The sequence below is a fragment of the Dicentrarchus labrax genome, unplaced genomic scaffold (genome assembly GCF_905237075.1).
Source record: "Dicentrarchus labrax unplaced genomic scaffold, dlabrax2021, whole genome shotgun sequence".
Taxonomy (NCBI): Eukaryota; Metazoa; Chordata; class Actinopteri; family Moronidae; genus Dicentrarchus; species Dicentrarchus labrax.
In genome coordinates this window covers 1782694-1810037 of record NW_026136714.1, presented here as the reverse complement: position 1 = coordinate 1810037, position 27344 = coordinate 1782694, and the positions used below count along the sequence as shown (strand labels likewise).

At 39.5% G+C, this 27344-nt stretch overlaps 1 protein-coding gene across 3 annotated transcripts in view; it reads left to right on the top strand.

The window, feature by feature from the left end:
- si:dkeyp-14d3.1 (transmembrane protein 132C) overlaps positions 1-27344 on the top strand; it is a 148348-nt gene that overhangs the window by 53655 nt on the left and 67349 nt on the right. For 2 of the 3 annotated variants that reach the window (XM_051423359.1, XM_051423358.1), the window contains exon 3: positions 17744-17890. In XM_051423359.1, the coding sequence (XP_051279319.1) occupies positions 17744-17890 (147 nt within the window). Of the gene's footprint in view, positions 1-10128; positions 10318-17743; positions 17891-27344 lie in introns of those variants that run through there. The other variant, XM_051423360.1, reaches the window with a different exon arrangement.

The following is a 27344-nucleotide window of genomic DNA, read 5'->3' as shown; positions in this document are numbered from 1 at the left end:
TCTCTCTTGTCCTCTGTCACGTCATACATATAGATCCTGTCTTTATTGTTGTGTCAGTAAAGGCCTTGAATTATTCATAAAACATATTGTCGTCTGTATACAAATGAGCTTAATGTCTGGCCATGAGAAACAAAAATAGTAGCCCATGATGGTTGCACGCATGATACGACAGGACTGTTTAAACGTCCATTGTGTAACATTTAGGAGGATCTATTGACAGAAATGAAATATAATATGCATTTTCTTTGTTTTCATTAGTGTATAATTTATAAAGTTTTATGCTTTTGTTACCTTAAAATGAGCCTTTCATATCTACTAACGCCACGGGTCGCCTTCCATGGTGTCCGCCATGTTGAACCACCATGTTTCTACAGTAGCCTAAAATGGTCAAACCAAACACTGGCTCTAGATAGGGCATTGCTCGAGCATTTCTCAGCCACTATAGGTTCTCCTTCATGCTTGTAAGGGGAGGCAATCTGCACCACTTGATGCCATTAAATCCTACACACTGGTCCTTGAAGTCCTCAAAATAAAGTAACTTTGCCTTTTATTTGTATTTGAAGAATTGTATCTCTTTTTGGAAGAGTGTTACTAGAATACTGTATATGGTTACACATTACCCTTTAAACTACAGTGGCCTGACAAAAAAAACGTGACAGGCCCTAGAGCCATGGTTTGTCCGTTCTGGGATACTGTAGAAACACGGCGGTTCAACATGGTGGACTCCGTAGAGATAGACCCGCTCCCTCAGTGGATAAAAATGGCTCATTCTAAGTTAACAAAAACGAAACGATTCTTAATTTTCAGGTGATTATACACTTTTTACAAACATTTACAAACAGTTGTGTTGAGAATTAATTTACTTAGACCTGCAATAGCTGTGTTTTTTGCCACTTGGGGGCAGCAGAAACAAGCATCCCACAATAATGACATACTCACATAATCACCTTAAAATGTTGTTTTAACTTTCACCAACTCTTGACAGAAATATCTCTTTAGCAGCAGCTAACCATTTCTTTTGCTGAAAGTCGCTGAAACACTCCGTAGAGCAGCGAGGTTGAGCTGCAGTGTTGTTTTGTGGAAATTATCTGTGGGTTCGTACAAGCACATAGTCATTTGATCCTGTGTTTATCGCAGCAACAATAGGTACAGTGCTTGTACTCCACCTACTATCTGTCTATTGTGGTCAGTTTTTTCTTTAATTTGCCCAAATGCCTTGCAACAACCCTGTAGTAACAGAAAAAACAGTGTACTTTCCCTGAAAATTCAGTGTGTTTCAAGCTGCTGTTGGGAGAGAAACTGGTCTAAGTCTGTCTGTTCCTCTTTCAAGGTGTAATTCTCTCTTTATAGGCCCAGACAGAAGCCCTTGTTCTTTGATTCTGCCAGGCTTTTATGTAAAATATGTAAGGTTCTAAGTGCTTGAGGGCAGATGTTTCTTAAAGATATTCAGAAACTTGGTAGCGGTGATTACCATTGTGATGTGCTTTTTACGTCTTGCTTCAGTTGGTTCAAACAAAGCAAGCGATGACGCCTGTCTGTAGTGTTGATTTTGATTTCAGATATTTATTCACATGCAGGTGAAACACAGATGCAAACACGTGTGTGCACACATGGAGCTTTCCTCACTTCTCTTTACGATGGCACTGCAGAATGATTGTGTGTTAGTGAGTGAGAAACCTGAGAGACACTTGTCCCTGGTTGGATGGGAAAGAGCCTTGTGCCTTAAGAGCTCTGGGGCTGCTGCTCCGACAGGTGACTCTATCAGCTGTCCTCAGCTCCCTGAGCACATATACAGGACAAGGACACAACATCCGCTGCCCACTTCAATAGTGTCACCTGCTGTCATAGGCTGTGTCACCTGTCAGTCACAGCTTAGTTTGGCATTGTGAAGTGCACAGGGCAAGGGCACTGCCAGCTGTGGAGATAATTAACTCTGCAGAAGACCTTTGGGTCATATAATAGGGGTCAGCACACCCCACTGTAATTCTGGCATTAGGCAAGAATTGTCCTCCACGAGGAGCAGTGTGATTAAAATGACATGCTGTAGGTTTCCAGGCAGCAGTGGTGGAGTCGGGGGGGCTCAGTGCTCCATCACTTCTTATTAGGAAAGGTCATCTCGTTGTTTGGGATGCAGAAGAATATTTAAATTCACAAACTAAAGATATAATTTGAAAGTCAAATTTGAAAAGCTCACTGTTCCTGGTGTCATGTCGGGCCAAGGTACCCGCAGAGTCAGAATCATATTCTATAAAGAAGTCAGAATAAACACAGTGGATGGTTATCATTCCTTACTTAATCGAGGCACGTTGCAAATAGCGTTTTTTTATAAGCAGCTGGTGACATTTCATCATGTTAGATAATTTTAGACTTTATGATAGCCAAACACAGTATTACATTATTTTTAGGAAAAGTCTCTTCAGGTACTGTATACTGTAGCCGGTTGGCATCATCACAAGCCTGAGGAGAAGAGCCAAAAAAGTAACAACGTGATATTAATGTTCCTGATGTAGCCGGAGTGCTGTAATGCAATGGTTCTCAACCTGGTATCATATATATAGAGACAGTTATGGAATAACTAAATCTTATCAGACGAAGGATGAGACTACATCTTATCAGGTCTTCGGCTTCATGCAGTCACAGACCTCAGTGAAAAATATGACAGAATCAAGGTCAATTATTTCACTCATTTCAAGCTCACATATGGCGACTTAGTGTTTCTTTCAGCTTAGATAAGCACCATCACTTCAACATATACAACTACATTACTGGCTGGCAGAGAATATTATTACCTTGATGAAATCATTGTAAAGGTCAGTTTAGGAGGATCTATTGTCAGAATATAATATTCATAGGTATGTTTTCATTAATGTTTAATCCCCTCAATATAAGAATTATGCTTTTTGTTTCCTTAGAATGAGCGTTTTTTATCTATAGAGGGTGCAGATTCTCCTCTACGAAGGTCGCCATGTTGAATTGCCATGTTTCAACAGTAGCCCAAACAAACCAAAAACTGGCTCTAAATAGAACCTATTGAATTTCACGGCCAATTGTTTTGTAGTATGTAATTGGTGTGCACTCGATGTAAAACTTTGCTGCCTTCTTAGACAGGTCACAATTAAAAAAGAAACGGTTTTACCTGCTTAAATAAAGGTAAAATAAATAAAAATGTAAATGTTTTTACTACACGCTTGGAAGGAGAGGGGAACAGTATTCAATTAGTTGCAATCTGCAACTTCACCACTAGAGATAGATAGATAGATAGATAGATAGATAGATAGATAGATAGATAGATAGATAGATAGATAGATAGATAGATAGATATGTACCATCATACACAGTGCCTGAGGACTTCATTTCTAGGTGAAGAGAATGTGCTCAACCCCCCTAATTCACTACATAAATAAGTACCAGTTGGATGACGGACTTTCAGCAATATAGGTACCAATTTTGCAGATACGAATTGAGTCTTTAATAGACTGCAAAGCTTTTTCTCTGTGCTATATTAGGCCGTTAGTGGCTCGCTGTGGTTTTGCATGATTTGAAAAGTTGTGTCGTTACATTAGCGGCCGGTGTCTCCTTCTAATCCCATTTGCCTTGTGGTTACAAACAAGGTGCCAGCAGAGCCACTCAGCTGAAGGGAACAGGGAATCCATGCTTTATACGAAGCAGCCCTAATTCAATTGACATTACTGGCTGGCTTTAATGGATTTTACCTGGTGAGCCTGCAAATTGAATATTTTAAGGCATATCAGCTCTTTCGGAGTAAATGAAAAGAAAAGGTGCAATTTTCATTTTGTGAGCATTTGGTAACGAGACGGTGACATATAGGAGATTGTAATCTAGTTTTTGGATTCGAGTGGATTTGTCCTAAGTAAAGCACTGTCCCTCTCGTCTGTGATTTGGGCTTTTATCTCCCTGAAGCCATTTGATGTTCTTCACCACTGCTTTTTCGTTACTGGAACAGACTCTCTTACACTCACATGCACCACACACACATAACTCCATCCTTTTGTACATCTCAGCCCTCCCAGCACCAGTCTTGTCTTTCTGTGAGAAGTCAAACTCTTTGCTGTGTCATCTCATTGAGCTTCTGAGGTTGTTATTGTTTTATCTCTCGCCGCGTTGATCTCCGCACGAGGTGGGCTGCCGTCCTTCTCCTGCTCTCTCCGTAAAGGTCAGTGAGCTGCGGATGAAGTTGTGTCGATCAGATGAGGGCCATAGACTGACAGCTAATTTTCATCAAAGCAGCTGTGGGCGAGGGGGGCCGAGACGTGGCGTGCCTGGGGGCCTCTCGCCTCTCTGAGGATTCTCCACTACTTATCGGGCTTACTGACTCACTCTGGGGAGATATGGCTCAGATCTACAAGCTCTATTAAAAGTTGCAATTCACTTGTAACACCAATAAGGCGACAGAGCGAGGGGAAACAGCAAAAAACACAACGCTGTAACATTTTTCATTTCTAATGCAACCTCATCTTGTGATCTGCACACGCCAGCCTTTATTCCTCTCTGCTCATTTTTTTTGCCCTCGTTCCTCTTCCCCTTTGCCAGTATTCTAAACATGGTTTGCATTGATTTATTCTCTTCCACCAATTAAAAGCAATTTTGTGAGCATTAGAGTAAGCCATGCCGGGAGCCGTTTACTGCGGCAGGCTGTTCATTACCTCATTCTGTGTGTGTGTGTGTGTGTGTGTGTGTGTGTGTGCGCGTGTGTGACCTCCTGGGTTCGTCTGTTATGCTTATTTAACTCTGTGAATGTATCTGCACAAGCATGAGTGTACGCGTGTGCGTGCCTTTCCATTCATGTTTAGGTACACATGAGCAGATGGGTGCGGGTGTGTATCAGAGATTCCCCGCACGTGCAGGGCATTAAGTTCTCTGTTTGCCGGCTAAATCCTCATGTTGTTGAAGCGGTGTCAGTTGCCTCTGCCACGACACAAAGCTTATCTTTTACCAACTCCCGTACCCCCTTGGGAAGGGGAGACATGGGGGCAGGGCGTTGGGTGAGGGGATGTGTGAGAGAAGACAGGAAGCTGATGTAAATAACCCTGGGCTTTGGGGGAAGGTTAAAAAGCCAACACCACGTTGAATATCGAGTGTTATCCCTGAAGGATCCAGTTCCCTCTGCACCCTCCCTGTCCTCTTCAACCTGACAGAGCTCTGTGCTGTGATGGCAGTCATTACATTAGCGTTTGAGTACACACAGGTTTCTGTTTGTCAGTAACCATCAGCGGCTCAACATCCTGTTGAAGGACACATGCTATATTAATATTGCATTGTATTCTATCGATGGTTTTTTGTTTCAATCGGGGAGGATTTTTAGGAAAGTAAAGTGTAACTACTGTAACTACGGCAAAAGTTTTCCCAATTTATGTATGTGCGATTTGTGAAGAGAAAACCAAACACAGAAAAAGCAGCCATGTTCATCTGGTAATTTTGCTCAGTTGCTCGTTGTGGACAGTGTGGAACATTTCAACACTCGCAACATAAACACTCGAAATAATTTAAAATTTGTAATGCAAAATAAAAATAGCAGAACTTCTCACTGTGTCAACATGCAATAATTATACAGCTTGTCAAAATCACGTGGCAGCGAGCCAGTTCAGAGTCTATTTGCAGTTGGAAACGATTTGGCTATTTCCTCAGAATGCAGAAACAGGAGGCTCAACAATACAACCTATCTTTACATATAATGGACATAGGTGGGCACATGTAATGAATGTATGCAACGTCTGATTTCAAACTCCTTTTTATCAGGGGAGGTAATTTTGGTAACCTATTGTAGTTCTGACAGTGTTGACTTAGTAACATGTTTGGAGGAGACAAGCTTAGAAACTGAAGGCACATTTTATTTTAAATGCCTTTTGAAAACTACCACCTTTCATGTAGCACTTGCATGGAGACGGTAACCCCATGATACCAGCTGTGTGTAGGTGTATTTGTCCATACAGATCAATTTAGAACAATTTTGTTCTCCTCACAGCCACCTGAGGTAACCTGATGATTTACCATCTTTACCTTTACTGTATGTAGTGCACCCTTTGACCAACACACCACAGACATCGGTGTATGAGCAGCAGAGCCAGGACCTTCAGTATAGTTTCCCATTTACTAACCATTTCCTCTGGGCACGCCACTATTTATTCCCCCCATTTTCTAAAAAACTGGAAATGAAATGAAAAGGAGCAAAAACAGAAAAAAAAGGAAAACAAGTGTGCGGGTTAATCTCTCTTGCCAAAGGCAACATTGTGACATTATCTCTTCGTCACAGCTTAACAGAGGCCTGCTCCTGTGAGTATGTGTTTGTTTGTTTGTTTGTTTGAGGGTGTGTGTACATACATGTGCAAGCCATACATGCATGAGAACATAAGAGTGCAATTGTGCATGAGTGTGTGTGTGTGTGTGTGTGTGTGTGTGTGTGTGTGTGTGTGTGTGTGTGTGTGTGTGTGCTGGCATATTTTCCTGTGCCTCCTCTGCTTGTGTGAGTTTTGAGAGCGTTTGCTGTTGTGCTCAAAATGAAAGGCAGCGTGTTTACCTACACACACACATTCATCTGCAGATTAGCCCGCGGCTGCCTGCCTGCCCCCATGAAGGAGATACACACTTTTCCAGCTGCCTTTGTTGAGCCCCACTACCTGCTCGCTCTAAATCACCTCGTCTCAAATACACTTTAATATCCTAACACGGGATGATACTGCAATTCACAAGCCAGATGAGCTATTTCACAAACCCTCAAACTAACTAACAGTCAGTCGTGCTGCATTAGTAAAAAGAGACATTCTTGAATTTGTTGAATTAAATTTGAGTCTGGTTTGATTGAAAACCCTTTTATCTGATGAAACATGAGTAGAAAAGCTGTGCAAATATTTTAGTATTTTTTTAAGCCTTAAAATATCTCACAACCGACCAAAGTAATATTGACTATTTCTATTTCTCTCTGGGGTTTTTTTTCTTTTAGCTTTTTTTCCCCTCTGTGTGTTTTTTTCCTTTCTGGCTGTGCTCTTGAATGTCGTGAAAATCCAATTAGGTGGACACATTCTGCGAGAACAGCACAAAACCGCGCTTCATGATAGCAATCATATGAATTCTTCAAATGGGATTTTCGATGCTCCCCTTTCACACCTTGTATACACTAAAGATAGAGTAATTGGCAAACAGATCTCCATACAAAATGTTTTTCCCCTCTCTCTTATGGCCACTCAGCATAACAATGGGCACTTCTGTAATCTCTGCTGTGTTATTCAGAAATGAAAAGCCAATGAAATGTGCCTCCTGGCATGTGGGGGAAAGGACTGTAGGTAGAGTATGTTACCAGCACTTAGTGGGTCTCCCACTGACACATGGGCAAATTCTCATAATTGCCTAATGTATTGCATTGTTCCAGACGATTATTTTGCAGAGTCACTTCTAGCAGGCTGTCGCGCTTCCTAAAATCGCCTTGTCATACCAATTAAACTAAAATATTGCTACCTATATATACTGTAATTAATGTTAATATTTACATGGATTCAGGTGGGGAATCCTAAATGCTTTCTTATTATTCAAGTTGACATTATGTTGTTTAAAAAGAGGGAGCGAATGAATAATTCATACTAAGAGAAAAGGCTGATGTGAGGCTTATAGAGTGAGGATATTATGTTTACCTGACCATGCTGACAGCCAGCAGACAGTGAGGGTCTGCCCCCGCCTCATGCTTATATATAATATATATATGCATAGTTTCACAAGGTGTTGTTCAATGTCTTTTTGTGCATGTTTGCACAACAATCAACTTCATTGGCTTCGACGAGGAGGATACAGCTTCCTTTAACTCTGACAAATCCGAAGTCGGGGTCAGAGATGGAGATCCTGAACCGTTTCCCTACAATATCCATGAAATTCAACACAGTGGCTAGTGTGCCCGTGGAGAGGCTCCTCAGCCTTACTTTCTACAGGGAGTTATTAAGTCAAGTAATGTGTTCTTTTTTTAAATAAGGACGCCAACACTGGTGTTGTGTCAGTGTCTGGTCCTGGATTTTATGGTGATTTGTACCTCTACAAATGGAGCTTATTTTGGTTTGTTGTAACATATATTGAAGCATCTGTTTTCCTTCTCCCTCGAATGGTCGAGATGAGCTGTACAACACATTGATCTAAGAGACTGCAGAGTGCACAGTCACGCTCTGTGCCTGCATACACACTGACTCAGTCACTCAGCCTCTTTCCTAACCTGCCTTCCTCCTTTTCTTTTTCCCTGTTTTTCTATATACTATATTTAAACTCCTACTCACATATGACCTTAGCAAAACACAACGTACAGCTGAGGCTGATAGGAATGTCATTAGCTTTGGCCACTGGGTTGGTGGCTGGTTCCAAAAGTGAGTCAAACTATATAAAAATGCAATGCACATTGAGCTTCACGGCGGCTATGGTATTTAGTCATAACAAAATGACATTTTTGACCTGATTATAGCATCTGATGATGTGACTTATTTATGTAATCCTCTTTGTCCCCTGTAGGACATCAGGCCACAATGCGCTCCCTCGACCATTACCCATCCTTGGCAACATGTTAAGCCTTCCCCGGAGTTAAGTTCATATTGGCTTGCTTGTCCGTCACAGTTGTGTGCCAGGCCATTTTGCTCTTTCAGGTTTTATTTTCCCTCAGCATAAGCTTTGGGATGCCTCCACTGGAATCACATGGCCCAGCCATTGCAGTCGCACTGCCTTATTTCAGTGCTGAGGTTCATGCTTTTTCTTTATAATTCCAAGGTTGTGATGTTGAAAATGCCATTGTCTTTTGGGTCACCATCACCAAAGTCCTTAGAACTTATTGTTCATTGAGCATGAACATCTGTACATTATTAAATGCCAATCTATCTGGTAGATGTTGAGATATTTCACCTCCTGGTGGTGTTAGATAAAAGGTCAGGGGCCATTAAGATCCATCGTCTTGGCAAATTGGAAATTTGTACCAAATATTATGGCAATCCTTCCGGTAACTGTTGAGACAATTCAGTCTGGACAGTCGGACCAACATTGCCTAAAAAGGAACCTAAAGCTGCGTTTTTCATCAAACATTTTTCCTGTGAAACCTGTACCGACCCTATCTGTTTTGTTCAGTTCAGTCAGTTCAGTTCTCTTAAATGTAGCCAGGGTTGTTACTGGGTCTTCTGGGCTGATCCCCTTCACTTTCCCAGCAGTTGGGAAACAACAGACAAGACTTTTCTTGGTCTTGAGAAGCTGCAGCATTTATTAACTGACACACTGTAGCCTACACTTTACATTTACTGCCAGACTGGGAACTTACTGCTAACCTTTTCCCCTGCTCCGCTCCTATTCACAGTCACTTTTCTTCTCTCATTCACTCTTCGCTACGCACACACACTGTGTGGTTGTTTATTAGCCCACAACAAGGACACATGCTTTGTTTGAGAAAAGGTTGCAGGTAGCAAGACAAAAAACAGCTGGAAAAAAAATCAGTGTGGGAAACGTGTTGACATGGTCTGCAGTGTTTCTACCTCCACTTTACTGTCTCAGCAGTGTGCTAGGTACCTCAACAGAACATGATGGAAGATAGAGTGGTTCTGTTTGTAGCATACACAGCTTGTGACAATGGAAACGCTATGGAAATGGGAATTAACTGACATACATTAATAGGCAAGCAGGCACACACGCAGTTAAGACGGAGGGAGGGTTGGTAGGGTAAACCCATCAATGATACCAGAGACATGGCCTTCTGCATACACTCTCAGACACATATACACACACACGCAAGCACAAACATATCAGTAAAAAATAGCATTAAAAATCCTTTTGTTTTTGAAAAAGACTGCTAAAGTTTCCATGTCTTATTGTACATTGCAGAAATATAAAATAAGACTGTTTTGATATGTCACTTCACAATTGGAGTGTAGGCGTTGGCCTGATTTATTTTTTGTTTGCCACTGTGTGAGTGTGTTCATTCTAGTGTCTGCTCTTGTGGTAGTAATGGCCTATGCAGCAGCAGACCCGTAGATGAGCGCAGTGCTTTACAATGTTCCATTAGCCGTCAACCACAAACCATCAGAGAGTCCTCCCACTGTCTCTCTGCCATTCCCCCACACTGCAGCTTCTCTCTTTTCCCCATTTCCCACTGAGCTGTTGCATTCCCTGCACACTGTTTATGTAGGCGGGATGGCACAATAAAACAGGAAACTCTTCCTCGGGGAGCTGCTGATTTGGATGCATATGGTCATCAGAGGATAGTAATGGTCAGAATGGATCACCAAATTCTGTGATGTACGCATGTGAGCCCTGGAGCTGCCAAACAGAGCCAGATGGAAGGAGGCCACAGAGGTAACTGGAGTGCAGCCCGGGTTGTGGGACACAGACCGCTGGCTGGGGAGTCCCATTATCGTCCAGCCACGACCTTATTGGATTTCCCCCGGAAATGTTTATTTCTTTCACTGCCCCGCTGAGAGGTAGCTTTCCTACTTATCTCATCACTATTTATTAAGGGAGCCCCTGAGGAGTCCAAGCATACGATCAGGTCTGAGGGAGGATGGGTGGTAGAGCAAGAGTAAGAGAGAAAAAACTGAAAGAGGAAAAGAATGAGAAGATGGAATATACAGTAGTTGCAGCATGTTTTCTTCACTTTGTATCCAAGAAAGGGTCAGGACGACATGAAATGGCATAAGAATCTGCAGAGGGTTACTCTGGGCTCTCTGATTGCCTCTGTGCAACCTGTACCCACTTCTCTTTGTTCAGTTCAGTTCGGCTCAGACTTACTACTGTGCCGATGATGACTCGACAGGTTCTCTTATGATTGCTGACTGTTGAGGAGTTGCGTCTAGTTTAACTTTAAACTGTCAGCTGTTGCCTTTTTACACTGCGTCCCTTCTTCCCTCTGTGTGCCGTCGTCTCTTTACTTCCCCTCTAGTCGTGTAATACTTGGTATTCAGAACAGTCAGTCTCGATTGTAGCTTCGTAGATTCACAGGAGACCTATTCAGAGACTGAGGAAAGCCCAAGTGCATTGATGTCAAGTGTTCCCTCCTCCTTCATTGTGTCAGCTTGTCAAACTTTGGGGAGAGTTCTACTCAAATATGTCTGGTTTGCCCTTGACTTCACTCTTTATTGGTGTCCTGGAATGCCACACAACAGAGTGATACAATTTAGTGGTATTAAATGTGTGTGTAAAAAAAATTTAATTAAATAAAACATATAAAAGATACAGCTACAAGCATAAATCATTTTGTACAGTGTAAAAGACTTAACCACGCTAGCGATCCACTGATCACCATCATCAGGTCAAATTGGTCAGATAATTTGATTTGTGACGAAAAACTAATGACATTCCCATCTAAAAATCACTTGTACTTGCATGTTAAACTATGATGGTGAACATGGTAAACAGTATACCTGCTAAACGTCACCATTTGAGCATTGTAAATGGGAAAATGTTGAATTGTAAGCATCAGAGATGGGACCAAGTCATTGTTTTTTTAAGTCACAAGTCTTTGCACTCAAGGCTCAAGGCACATTCCAAGTCATGACAATGTCAAGTCCTGAGTCTAGAGTTTCGCTCCCTAAACAAGTCATATTGCTCTCCTCACCAAATGTAGTAATGCCAACAGCATAACGAACAAAACAAAATTATCTTTGGTATATTTAGGCTCAGTTACGCAACATTAATTTTTCATGATTCTCTCCAGCAACTTGATTGAATGCTGTCTGATTTGTTCAAACAAAGTGAATCTGGGGAATTAAGTGCCGACTTGCTGGGAATTAATAGCATTAACATTGATTGTTTTAGGAAATTAAGGGAAATGGATTGGTTTGTGGCATACAAATAACATACTTGTTAATTTTTGAGCTTGGAGGAAGGTTCAAGTTTTTTCAAGTCAAAAGGCTCAAATCCAAGTGAAGTCATGAGCCAAGTCCAGTTTTTTTTTATTTTGTCAAGTGCAGTCTAAAGTCATCAAATTTGTCACTTGACTCACATGATTCGGACTCAAGTTCACAACTTGTAAGCATGCTCACATTAGCGGTGCATCATTTCACAGCACCACCTAATTACAGCCTCGATGGCTTTTAGTCTTGTTAAATCATGCTTTACTTGAATAAATGTACATTAGTTTTGATAAATATGAGGATTCCTTAGTTGGCTGAATTTGTAGTAGCTGTCTTATTTGAAGGCATATATTCCCCAACTGTGGTTACAACATGAATATAATAGTCACCAGTGCTGTATGACTGCTATTTATCCTGCAGGAGGCTCCTATACTGGCTGGTTACAAGGTCAAATTGACTATTAAGTCAATAAAAGATACTTCAACCACACTCAACACTAGCTTCGTAAGCTCGGAAATGGTCTGTGGAGTAATGGCTGGTTCCCTTCTGAGACTCAACTGTGTTTAAAACATTCCGAAGCCTCACTGGAAACCACTGATAGACATCCTGATCACTGAAGTGTAAAGAAGCCAGATACAAGACCCCACTACCCCCGTTGGGACCCTGTGCATGAGCTCTTTGTGTAACAGTTGTATGCTCACGGCCAGTAAATTCCAGTCAGCACTTCCTTTCACTGTTCAACAGCGATTCTTCCATTTAGTGAGGGGAAAAAAAATCCACCTTTGGATTGACACCGTAAGCTTTTAGTTTGTGATGTTCTGTGTATTTCAGGATATGCAGTAGGTTAAGATGAAGTGTTGTAATTTACTTTTTGGTGTAGTCACTCCTCCACCTGTCTCAACTAAAGCAGACAAGTTGAGGTGATTTCCAGCTTTTTCCGAAATGTTTAAGTTTAGCAAGCAGCTTCTTGTTGCTCTCAGTCAAGAAAGATGAAAGGGAATATAAATATAACCGTCTAGCCAACTAGACTGTGAACACTGGGGATTTTTGAGGTTGCAAATATAAAATATCTTGTGGCTGAGTTGTATTATGAGCTACCGATGCCACTGTAGTGGGAAAAATCAGTTGCCTATATTTTATTTTGGTATCAAACCCTGTTTGGCCAATTATCCAAATAATAGAAAATAATAACAATACAGCAACAACAAAGGTGACACTGTAATGCAAGTTACAATTGCAAATGTGTGTAACATTTAGGTGGATTTATTGTCAGAAATGGAATATAATATTCATGGGTATGTTTTCATTATGATTAGAGTGAGCCTTTTTTTTATCTACAGACGCCACAGTTCACCGTCCTTGGAGGCCACCTTGTTTGTACAGAAGCCAAAAACCAAACATTCCCACGTCATCAAATACACCAGCGATGTTCAGTTAGTTGCAATCTGAAACTTCACTGCTAGATGCCACTAATTTTTTATTATTTTATTGTTATAATAACCAGTGTGAGTAATGATAAAAACTAACAATTTTAAAGGGCCAGTGTGTAACATGCAGGAGTTAGGAGTATTGTCATAATGTTACAACTGACAAGTGACCACAAAGAACAGGATTCAAATACATGACTTGAAATACAGTTCTTAATTCAAAAACACAAATCTTTACTCGACAAAAAGAGGCTGGGTACACAGGTGAGCAGTCAGAATAAGGGTGAGGCAAAAAGGCAGAGTCAGGTAACAGGCAGGAATAAAAGAAACTAAACTAGTCACAGGGGATCAAAAATGTTGAAATGGTAGACACAAAGACGAACTGGCACAAAATGAAGAGAACACACACATTAAATACTCTTGTCAGGGGGGCACTAATGAAATATAGGTGAAGCCAATCAGAGCAAACTATCAAAACTGGCAGGAAACACACAAAGGCAGGAAGTGAAGTGAGAGTTAAGTAACAAAATAAAACAGGAAATAAGACATATTAACAAAAACATGACCTAACAGCTGTGATACAAATAATACAGATACATATAATATTCAAAGGTATGTTATCATGAGTATATAATCATATGAAAATAAGAATTGCTGTGTTTTCATTACTATGAGCTGTTTTTATCTACAGGGGATAGCGGGTCTTCTTCTATGTCTTTACTGTCCAGCACACAATAAACATGAGAGTTTAAGAGGATAGATGTTTTCATTTCAGGAAACCTGTAACCTTGTAACCATCACCATCTGGTCAGCATTACAGAAAATGTATGCATCACCCCCTGCACACGCACGTACACTGCTCACCCGCACATTCGTCCTCTTTCTGCCGATTTCACGCTTCAAGGTTTGCTTTCATTCATAAACCCAATATTTGTTGGTGTTGTCCAGTGGAACAATAATCTTGAAGGTGTAAAGGACAGCAGGGATGGATCTAGAGAAATATGGGGTGGCAAGAGGTCCCGGACGAGCCCCCATTTATGTTACGACCCGGCTCGTTTTGGAGAGCAGTAAAATACAATTGGGATTGGAAATGAGATGGAATGCGACAATTGACAGGTTCAGGTTAAAATCAGATGTTTAACTAACTAAGGAGAGTGCACTTGCACAAGGAAATATAACAAAAAGAGGCTATACAGGTGCTGACAAATAACTAGTACACAAAATGAAGGTGACTGAATGACACTAAAGAACAAAAAGAGAGCACCCATAAGCTTACAAAATAGTGAACAAAAAAAAAACTAGCAGTTATTCTGCTACTTAAGAGATCTCAAACAAAAGAGTGTCCAACTCTTGGTTCACTATACAAACTAAACAAGTCACAAAGATTACAAAAGCACTGGCTGATTAATAAATAATAAATTATAATAATATAAAATTTTAATTTATAATAAAATTATAATAAATTAATACACACTAAAGGGCAGCCAGTGGGGGCCGTAACAGTGACATTGAGACTTTAGGTCGCACACAATCATATATATCGATATTTGCTTGGAAAACACCCCAAATGAAGATATTTTACCTCAAAAACATCACATTATTTTGGGACATTAACAAAGCATTGGACAGAAATAGCTAAAGGTGGCATTAAAAACAAATAAATTGTTTTATTTCCAAAACTTCAGACAAATAGGCAGTTTTATTTATAAAGCGCATTCCATACACTATGGTAGATTCAAGGTACTGCAGTGTAGTCAAGAGCAAGACTAGTAAGACAAAGACAAAGACAAACAATTCAAAGTTAAAACAGCACCGTACATAGTTAAAAAGATAAAATGTAAATTTAAATAAAGTGCTTGAAAATAAAAAAGTTTTCCGTCTGGAAATGGCTGCAGCATTTCTAAGAACATCAGGCAGCATTGTGCTGCATAATGACTAAAAGCCCTTTCTCCTTGTTTAGACTTTGCCCTTGGCATCAGTAGCATTCCACTCCGCAGAGATGTAAGGTCTTGCAGGGTTATATAGCTCACAAATATCAGACATCGTTAAGATGAATAAATACAACTTTCAAATACATTCCCTAACTTATTGGAAACTAGTGAAGAGATGTAGGATCTATCATGTAAATACAGTCTTTTTTCATTTATTTTACATACATTTTTTGTATTTATTTAAAATAAATAGAAAAAATCTAAAGGAAATATATATATATTTATCAGGTGAGTTGTAGTAAGATAGATAGATAGATAGATAGATAGATAGATAGATAGATAGATAGATAGATAGATAGATAGATAGATAGATACTTTATTTATCCCGAGGAAAATTCAAGTCAACTGCAATCTCAACATTTTTTCTATATAGGTTAGAAATGGTTGCCATGTAGCATAGCATTTCTCCATTATTTTCTCTATTGTCAAATGGTGTATAAGGGTTTACTCCACAGCTTAAAGGTTGGAGGAAGTTTTTACTCCCATTTAAGGAGTATAAGGAGTCTAAGTATAGGTCATCATCATATAATATTTTTTCTTGGTGACTGAGATGTTTATCTTGTGGAGCTACTCCAAATATTGCAGTAGTAGCAGAAGGTTCTGAAGGTAATTCAAAAACATCTGAAAGGGCTTTTAACACATTATTCTTTTAATTAATCTACAGTAATGTGTTAAATGTGACAGCATCTTACACCAAACTGGGTTGGCAGTTTGGGCAGCCGCCACCCCATGCCACCCCTCTAGATCTTCCCCTGAAAGACAGCAAGCCATGATCGGCTGGGGTCCAATTCGCAGTTATGTTGCTCAGCCAAGTCATGGCTGCCTAGACTGACACAGATCTCATCTTAAAAGACAAAAATATTGTATAGTCTGATCTCGGCTTAATGGCAAAATCTATAAATGTGTGCAGGGTTTCATTCATACACACACAACAGAGGGGGAAGCAGCTGGCAAAAAGACATCAAATCATCATGGAAAGACTGCAACACAAAAATACGATTACACAAACACATGCACATATGGAGTAGGTGTTGTGTTTATCCTCGTTCCTATAGCGAGGCGAACCATACCATCTGTCATATTATCCATTTTCACTTCACATATAACCACCTTCACAACATGATAAGACATCACATCAAAGAATGAGACCCGACTTGAGAGGGCAGATATATTCATTGGCATACAGACAGGCAATCGCAAGGTACGTGTTAAAGTGCAGCAACAAATTCAAGATGAAAGCAAAGTCCTATCTTTGGTCTCATCTGCCAGCCAGGTATGGATCGGATAGGAAAAGTGATCGGGCCTTCTTTTATAATTTAGTCTTCTCTTCCATCCCGGTTGGCTGTCAACCTCAGACAAAATCACATGTTCCATGTTATTAGTCTAACCCTACTTTATGTCAACACTTCCCCCCTTAGATCACTCTGTGTGCACTGGATATGCTTTACAATACGGGTAACTCTTAAGGGAGATTTTCATTTACTGGTTTTCTATGGACATTTTCCTCCTTTGTAGTCCACTGAGCCAAGGACATCGACGGTGTAATTTTTGCCGCAGTCAAAGAAACCTTTTCATAATGTCCTATTCAGAGTGTAGGAGAATTAATCTATTATTGAGGGAGGTAAAGGAGGGAGAGGAGTGGCATAAAAGGGTGGTCACATTCCACTTATACAGGACCCTCATTTTATGACAACACATTCACAGTGGATGGCAGATATTAGTTATTTTATTCTTTTTTTTTTATTACTTTCTATTTGCAGTGTAAACTAATGATATTTTTGCATAGATGTACACCAGCACTTACAAACTGCACATTCAAATAGCAGGTGTATGTATGCTGTGTTTTGATTATTTGATTGACCGGTGGAGGAAACACACACACGTTTAAAACCAATTGTGCTCCTGGGAAATAAAAACAGTGTGATCAAAACCAAGAGAACAGCTGGGACATCTTTTGAAGACAGTGCTGCGGACCATCTGGATAATGTATTTCTAAAAAGAATGACAAAAAGAAGAAAGAAAAATTATTTTGTGTCTGGACACAGCTGCCATGTTTGGATCAGTTACTACTTACATGGAATTTTGTCCTTTTAAACAAATTATTACATTACCTGTCAAAACAGTTGACGTACGATAAAAACTATTTATAATTAATTGATTATCAAAATGGTAGCCAATTTTCTGTGTTTTTTTATGTGACTAACATTAAATCTTTACACTCTGTGGGATCATTAAGACTTATTTTGATGGGTTCTTTGGTTTATGATGATTAATAAACTGAAATATATAAAGCTGTATAGCTCAAGATTTTTCAATTTTTTTCTTTTTTAGCTTACCTTTTTATAATGATGTAAAGTCTACGTCAAGATAATGAGTCAGTTTTTTGGGAGTATTAATTTATGTTAACTTGCTTCTTTCATTAAGATGCGTTGACAGGTTTTACAGTGTGGTAACGGAAGAGAATCCTTCAGCCTTGTACATTCATAAACATGTCTTTTGTCTTTCTCCACAGAGTGAAGTTGAAAGAGGGAGTGACGTTTCTCGGGGCTCGGCCCAGCAACCCCACTCAGTGGATAGTTAGCCAGGATGTGAGGAGTGAAGGCCACCGGGTGGTGACTCTCCACTGCCGCAGGAAGGAGTCCGGCTACGATCAGCAAAGGTCAGCAGATAAATTACTTAATTTTAAAGAAATACACCAAGTTTTTGAAAGATTATAAATATAAAAAGTATCTTGAGTAGATCATTTTCACAATGTGTTCCCTTCCCCAGCACAAGGAAAATGATGTATTATAGTTAAACCTGCATGAATTGATTTTTTGGTCACTTGGGGGCAGACCAAGCTGTTAACACAACACTGACTTTATAAAGTTGATATAGGGAACATGATAGCAGCTAGAGTGCTTCTACGACTTAAAAAAATCGTCACTAAATGCCTCAGCTGTGACGACAGAGGTTGTCATTAAACATCACGCTGAACACCAATGCTGGAAGTTTAGTGGTGGTGACGTTGAAGTCATGTATTTTTTTATAGCCTAACGTCAGGCAATTGCATTTCCGTTTAAAAATTCATTTGTGATCTTATTTTCTGCATTAGTCCAAAGTCCAGTGGAGAAATCCTGTCAGCTTTTTGTCGAGGGAACGAGGGTGATGCTAACTTGTGGACTGGAATACAAATTACATCAACCCTGCTGCGGGTTATTAGGTGGAGTTGTTTTTCTGCCCACGCAGTGAATGGAAGTCCATTATTCACTCTCTTTTTAGCTCTGTTTTGGTCTCTCTAACTAGCTTACAGAGGCAAAGTTCTGCTTGGCCAAAGTCAACTTTTACTTATTGCAACTTTAATTTGTGCATCTACATTATTTCAATTGGAGACTGTTTTTTCTTTTATAAATTCTCCTGCAGGCCACTGTGCTCACATTTAGATGACACAGCAGAAGTAGCTCTTTTGTTGTTAAGAAGTTGTCTGATTTTTTAATATAATCTTTACATTTTATGCAAAAGTAACCCCTAGATTTTATAACATAATCAAGCTGGAATAAATTCTCATTTACTCACTTTTGTGTTAGTCGGCCATTGAGTTAGCGCCATCCCTTAGATTGAACAGTGGCTTCGTCTTGTCAAATAAAAACTTTAACCGTCCATTACATTACCATCATTTTAGAGAGTGCTGTTGCTGATCGCAAGAGATACACAGGCGCTGAAACATGCAGTGTGAGTGTTATCTAAGTGATGTTCCCTCTGCTATAATGACACACTTGACTTGACAGGAAGGCCATGGGATATGTCTGTTGAGACCACTGTGGGGAGGGAAAAGTTAATAGACTATTGCGATATCCACACTCTCTCCTTCCCCTCCCTCCCTCTCTCTTTTTATTTGCGTACTTATTTTCTCCACTGCCATAGCCTCAAAGTTGTTTTGGTCATTTCCTATCTGTATTCACGTCCTTAAACTAATCTGGCAGATATGGAAGTGATTGCCAGCACTGGGGAAAAGGTTGCTGTGTTAATTAAGTGCTGATTGAAGGCCTTTGTGTGTTTTAATGGTTTTTCCTTCTCGGATCAAGAAGTAGTTTTAATAGATCTAACTTTCTAGTGACAGGTGTAATTTTATGGATTAGAGGCAGATTTGGGTTTGGGGAAAGCTCCACTTATTTGCTATTTAGCTTTCGTTCCACTTAGCAAATTCTAAACCACTCCCTTAAGAAAACAGGACACTTGACATTGCAACTGCAACTTTATAATCAAAGTTGTGCAGGGGTTATTTAAGTGAAGAGCAGTCTATGAAACATATGCAGTTTGAATCTGTTGTTTAGACATGCTGCTATTAGTGGAACACTACGAGGAATGATTGTAGTGTAACTACAATGCACGTAAAACAATGATGCCTGCCTTTGAACAGCCATGACTGTAAAATCAGAAGCAGCTAATAAATATATTTTTTAATAGACCTCTCATACAGTAATTGGTTGTGTGATACTGCAGAGCTACACTCATACGAGCAGCTCAGCCGCCTGCACACTCAGATCTCAGTGGCACGCATTTGCAGAACATACAGTGCAACTTTATTTGACTTTTGTCAGTTTCAAACATGAGCTGCCCCAGCAACTCAAAGTCGCCTCCGCACTGAAACTTCTTTTTAGACCTTCCATTTATTTGTATAATAAGTTCTGACAGCTCAGTGTTATATAAATAGAAAGGTTTCAGCTGCCAGAAAATCCATTAATAGAGTAATGCAAAATTTGTTGTTGATAATCATTTTGTTTGTTTCCGCCTTCTTTTTATTGACTTAAAGATAATTGCCAGAATATCTGTAGTTACTGTAGTTTGTGGGCTACAACTGTAAGCTGTTATCAGGGGTCAAGGAAATATATTTATCAGTATACAACCCAAGGTTGTTGAATAAATGAAAGTCACCAGATGATTACATTTATATTAGAATAACATAAAATGTATAAAGTCAAATAAAAAAATTGGCTATATACATATATACATACATGTATACATCCAGGAAATAATTCTACAGGGCATTTTCTGAATTTGCGTCTGGTTGAATGTAAACAGCAGCCACAAGATAGTGATGATAATATGGTTTTATTTTCATAAAACTCTGTCGTTGAGTGCTTGATCTGGGATGTAAATGTAGCAGGTTTTTATAAAGATGGGGGCACAACAGTCTCTGATTGCAAGTTGTTTTACCAGCGTGAGTCCCATTTCTTACAGCCATGAGTCCAAGCTGGCCCAGCAGGGCTCCTATTCAGGCTCTCTTCCTCTCCTCCTGGGACAGCAGCATCCACTGTGGTCCGCTCAGTCTGATCTGGTTGGGTGGATGGCCTCAAGGTCTGCTGCTTTTTAATCCAAACCCCACACTTCCTTTTCTGATGACTGTAGGCTCTTTCTGTCATGGATAATAGGTTTCAGCGAAACACAGATTGAACAGAAACAGAGAAGTTTGAGGGAGCTAGCCCACCGGTCGCAGCATCTGCGTGTGCATCCGTTGACACTGTCAGAATCTCCTGATCCAGTTGATTTGAACTATTTTGGCTTAGCCCTTTATAATCAGATACTATCAGAGATCATTCAATGATGTTTAAGCAATAAAGATGAAAAATGAATGTAGGGAGTTTGAAGGAGCTACCGGCTGCTGCATTCATATGTGCAGCCGTTGCCATACAGTGTCAGATATTGATTGATTCATTTATTTATTTATTTATTTGCACAAGGAAACAAAACAATGGAATCACAAATAAGAGAAAAGAAGCAATTTGTGCAGATGAGATTAAAAAACCCTAGAGGCTTCTGAAAGATAATCTCACCTCAATAAGCATTATAAGCAGATACAAAACACATGTTATCCACAAAAGAAAACCAACAGAATCTACAAGCAGACATAAAATATGCAATACATGTCCAACAAAAGCAAAATGAATAAAACCAGAATAATTCTAAGACTAAGAGTTGTTTTTATAATTTCAGCAAGAAGTCTGAATACTGGTTCTTTGTCTGGCAGGGCAGTTTCTCTGGAAATGTAAATACAGTAAGCATGAACATGTTAAAAGGTGTTTTTGTTTGTGGAATAAAATGTTTAAAAATCCCCTAAAAATAATACTTGCCAAACTGAATATGTGAGGGGGTTGACCAAGTTTGTCCAAATTGAGTTCTTGGCTTTAAACAGTAACATTCCTATGGATGTACTGTACAGTATTATGTCAGTGAATGGCTGCAAGCGGAGCTGCATCATCTTGAACAACATAAAAAGGGAGCTTTCAGCAAACTGCAGCAGTGAGTAGCAACACTTGGCAGCTGGCTCCTCCTCCCCTCCGGAGCTGTTCCCCCCCCATATGCAGGTATTTTTCTCTTTGCTCTGTCTCGTCTCACGACCTCACCTTCTCTCCCACACACACACACACACACACACACACACACGCTCCGATACTGTAGTTAAATCATGTTTTATTGATTTACTAAGTGAAGGAGCCTGAACATATTTAGTCTAATCCATGCTGTTTGGGCCATGTACGATGGACTGCTCCTTAATCCCCAAAGCTGTCAAAGTCACTTCACAGAGAAGACCAAAGACGCCCTGTGATGGCTATACAATACACAATGCTCCAATTTTTCTTTCGTCTTGTCCTCCCCGCTCCCAGTCATTGCAATGAAGCTCTTTTAGAAGGGGATTAGACATAACTATCTCATCTGTTGAGCTGTCATTCAGCCTGCTTTCTTCTTTTCTGCTCCTTCCTTGCGGAAGGCAGGATGATGAGGTGTGTGAATGCTGTAGGTCGAAACACATCTGGATCCTGTTTGCATCTTCATTTTTTTTTTTTTCTTTAATGACAGGATGAATGTGATTATCTATTTCTTCACATGAGTTATGCAGTAGCATTCAGACATCCTCAAGAGACCCTCTTCCTAAAGCACAATTTAAAAAACTTTGAGTTGTGTAGGATACAGTTAATGATTTAGCAGATTGTACCATCACCTTACTAAAAGCTGTTCACTTCTAGTCCTCTTAAAAAGCTGCTCAAAAACCTGAAAGTTGCTTGTCACGTTTGAAAATATGTGTTTTAATTACTGTATTACTCTACTGCAGCACACTGCACACTTCAAATCACTTGTCCTTATAATTTACCAGCTTTCATTACCCTTTCCTTTCTTGTCACACCCAGACAGAGACACTTTAACTGGGATGCAGCCAAGGAATCACATTGCTTGCATGGAAGTAAATCAGTGTTAATGGTAAATCAGAATTAATTCTGAAACTAAACAAAAGCATGTTTTTTAAAAGGATGAATTGCAGATTGTGAGCGACTGTCATGCAGGGGCGTTTCCAGAATTCAGGAGGGGCACTGACTTATGCAGGGGTGGCATAAAGTATGAGTCTCAGCTTTCCATGTTGGTTGACCCCAGTATGTAAAAATATTCAAATACACTAGGCGAAAATAACACATTTATACCACATGCAAAAACTGCATGTTTTTCGGCCCAAACTGTATAGCATTAGCATAGAATGTCTGCAAAGGGGAGACCCGTGGGTAGTTGAGGTCAGAAGTTAACGGATCTCAAGGAAAATGGCCAGGCCAGTTTTTCCATCGCTAAAATTGTGCCTCACTTTGAACCGTTATTTAACCCCCTTTCTGACATGCTAGTATGACATGGTTGGTACCAATGGAGCATTTAGGTCGTCCCCTTAAAACACCCTTAGTGTCATGTGTTTTTCATTACCAACATATCTGCCAATGAGTGGCACTGTGGATCTTTTTTTGGCTCAGGCACAATCTGGGGCAACATTTAAAAATCAAAGTGATGACAACATTAGTTTTAAATCATTGATAACACACACATAATAAGGAAACGCACATAATGGTTCATTTGTTCTGATCTATTTCCAATCTAGTAAATCTAAATCCTTAACAATTAATTAACTGTATAGTTGTTAAAGATGGATTATGTTTTTATTCTATGTCTACAATATTGGTTTGGTTTAAAGTTTTTTTAATATTATGCATAGGCAATTCACAGCGCTTGGTTAAAATCAGGGAAAAATAGTCATCTTGGTTAAATATTGAAAACATTTGTTTTTTCAGTATTTAACCAAAACCATAATCTTTCCATAACCTCATCCAAAGTGTTCTTGTAGCTCAAAACAAACCACATGCAGGATGCAGCATGTAAACCCCAGTCTCCAGTGTCAAAGACCTGCATTTAGTATGCTTTAGCACTCTGACCACTTCCCTATGACTAACACATTCTGGGCAAGAAAAATAGTTTTCACTGAAACTCAATCCACACTGTATTTACGTTACTACAAAACACAGAACCATAGTAGTATCTAGGAGACAGGGGCTGTATTACAGAAAATTCAAATCTTTTAAAATTAAGATACAGCCAATCTTTTCCCGGGTTAGGAAATCCTAAATGCTCAATCCAACATCGCTTATCAACTTTTATGTCTTTTACCAGCCTACTTTTCTCATCTTGCCGAGATAACCAACTTAGTAACCGTTGGTTTTTCTTATTGAAACATACTGAAACAGACACTGAAACATAATAATGGAGCAAAAACAACAACAGGCGCTTAACTTCAAGACAGATGTATCAGAGGTGTTGGTATCATCTTTAGAGAGATATTCTTTTTGTTTGCTATCCATGCTACTCTCTGTCCACCCTGTGAATATTTCTCTAGACCCGGCCTGAGTTAAGATGCTTGTGTAAAACACTTTTCCTACCTTAAGTTAAGATAGCAACATTGACAGGTCCTAACTCTAATTACCATGGTAACCAAACAGTTAAGATAGGAGCTGAAAGTCAGGAAGTTTCTGTAATATGGCCTCAGGTTTGCCATGTAAAATCTGACGGCAGCAATCTGATAATGAAATAATATAATAATAACATGGTGTGCATCTGTTCCAGATTTTCAGATTTTCATTTAATTAAAAAATATACATACAGTTGTAAATTGGAGATTTCAGCTGGTAGCGTATGTACGTGGTTTGCACATCTAAAGCAGGCTGTCAGTGGATGGGAGGAGTGTCTCAGCCACCGAGGGTGAGCAGCTGTTAGTTAGAGAGCTAATGACACCAGCAAACATATATGTCTTCAGTAACTGCTCTCATGATTACAGTGAGGTTGGAGTTTCATCTTGACACACACACACACACACACACACACACACACTCGAACTGAAAATTGGAATCGGCGCTCTGACTGTCAGCCGTGGTACAAATGGATCACTGGCACTGCAACTGGACCTTGGATTGTGGACCTGACCTAAGTGTCTTTGAATAATGTGTGTGTGTGGGGGGGGTGTGTGTGTGGGTGGGTGTGCGTGTGCGTGTGCGTGTGTGTGCCATAACGGGAGCCCAGCCCCACTGTGAGCACAAGAGCACAGTGTTACTGATGGGTCAGGTGTGCTCTATGTGCAGGTTCACTCAGTCACTTGAAGCTGCTCTTCCTTGCCAGCTGAGCCACTCCTTTCTTCCCATCCACAGCTGATGCTCCAACCACACCCGACTCGCTGTGAATAATCATTTAAAATACAAATAAAACAGACACATTACCGCTGCCAAAGTGCCAACTCTCTCTGCTTGCTTACAGGCAACCTTCAGATTGACATATAATTTGCTTTACAGATAAACATAATTCACATTTTTGTCAGAATCCATCATACAATATGAATTTTTGGGACTATTAATCACACAAAACATTCTTTTTAGAGGGATGACATATTTTGAATGTGTTTCTCAGCCCTGCAGGTATTGAATTTTCCTCTGGTAATGCGAACCTGCACACTTTCCTTGACTGGCGGCATCCACCCTAATAAAAGCAATACTGAGGTGACAGTTTTTCATCAAGGGGTGCTACAGTGTAAAGACAGGTTGAGCTTTTGAATGAAAATAACAGGGCTGAATTCACCCTGAAGGAAACGCCACCGAACAGCTGATGTCAGTTCTTTTCAAATGACTGAAAGAAATCTATTGAGTATGCAGTAATGAGTTAATAGCTGTCCAGGATTTTGTCATAAGATGTTTTAATGAAAAGTCAGAGCTGCTCAACTTGTAAAGCATGCTGGGTGACACGCTGCACCTTAAAGCTGCAGTAATTTATTAATGAATCAAACTGAACAACAAAGGCTTTTAAGCAAAACTATTGTTTATAAGACCGCTGAAATGGACCCTCATTATCTGATTCATACTGTGGGATAATGTTGTGCATTATAACTTTAAAGACTGAGTAACAAGTTTAAACATATGCATTAATCAAGTGGAAGTTCGAACAGGAATTGTCCAATCATAGCTTAGCACTCGTATATATGGGACACATACAAGAAATAGGAGTAGTATTCTATATATACAGTGACAACGTGTTATTTTAAGCTCCTAACCATCTGGTTAATGTCAGATCAAACATTTTGATTCGACTTTTATAAATAAAACTGTACTATATTACTGACTAGGGTAGTTCTGCCCTGCAATAGACCTTGTTCACAGCAGAGAGTTTGACTTATCAAAGCAGCAAATGCTCAGGTGTTAATAATATTATTAATGATGGCTGCATTTCATTCCTCCTAATATGCAGACTTCTTTACTGCCGTGGCTTATTGGGGTTCTTAAAAGGAATGGAGCCACCATTACTGGTATTAGTTACAGTTGTGCTTTTCCTGCTATCACAGGCCAGAATGTCTGCAGTGAAAAATGTCTTTGCACAAACAGTGCTGCTCTTTTAGTACATGTAAAATCAGGCGGTGACTTTGTGCAAGTTACGTACTGTACAGCTATGGCCCCAGTCTTGTAGCATTGCATCCTGTATGTACCCATCAAGGACATATTTAAGACCTTCATATAGGCTCCTTGCTTTAACATTAAAAAGGTATGCTGGAGTTTTCAAGTACATAGCTAGCTAGCTACAGCTGATAAAATCTGCTAGCAACAGTCATCATTTCATCCAACAAAATCTAACAGTAACTAATGGGGACTGGCTTAACCAACAGCTAGTTCCGATTTCTCTATTTAGTTGTATTTCGCTGGTCATAGAATCCACTTTATAATAAGGACACAGATCATCAATCTTAACTGTAATAGACAATCAGTTAAGGGATGTTAATTCCTACATTAATTGACATGCAACCAAATGATATCAGAGAATAGACTATTTTTGACACATTTACAACATAATGGACAAATTAGATAGAAATTATTATGTTTCAAAGTAATATTCTAATAGAAATATGGAGTTATTTTTTAAATCAGAGGTGCTGAGAAAAATCAAGGTCCTGGTAATAAAAAAACACAAACTTTTATGTAAGTAACCGACATATCAGGTAACTGTGAATTAAGATTAACCTTAATGGATGATCTAAGTGCTAACTACTCACAAAAGCCATAGTGAATTAATGTATTAAATAAGCTTTACTTAAGTATATGATTGTACTATAAAGTGTTCCCATTTCTGTTTGTTATTTGTCATCTAAATACTTAATGAATAATTGATGTACTGTAAGTTCAAACTTAGCCTATTTATTATGTAAATTATTGCTAAGTTGTGAATCATGCATTACTAACATAAAAGCGGTTGCACCACAGAGATAAGTTACAATATGACTCTAAGTAACAATTAAATAGTTGCACATGCCCCTAAAGTGGAGTAAGTCATAAAATGTCACAGACACAGCAGTTTTTCTGCCACACGGAATTATTTTTTCATTAATTGCGGCCACATTGCGACTGTAATCGAGCAGAGACCTAATTTATTGATATGATATGTCAGTATTGATCTAGCTTACTACAAGTCGCTCATGCCAGCCAGAAAAAAGCCCCCGCTCCCTTTTGGGTGAAATCAGTCCCTCTAATTTGACTGGTGGTGATTGGAAATTTCGAGGTCTTAATCAACGATTAAAGATATAGGGGTTGATGAATGTCCTTTCAGTCTGCCTCCATCTCAGTGGATGGACCTGACATATATGACTACCTTATTGAATCTCAGATATAATCTGTCACTGTTTCTGTCTTTAAGACACTTTTTTTGATATCTTGGTCATGTTTCCAGTGTGACATTACTGTAAATTAATTATTTTGCAGTGGCGCAGCGGAACTGTTGCTTGTGTTTATTCAGTGACC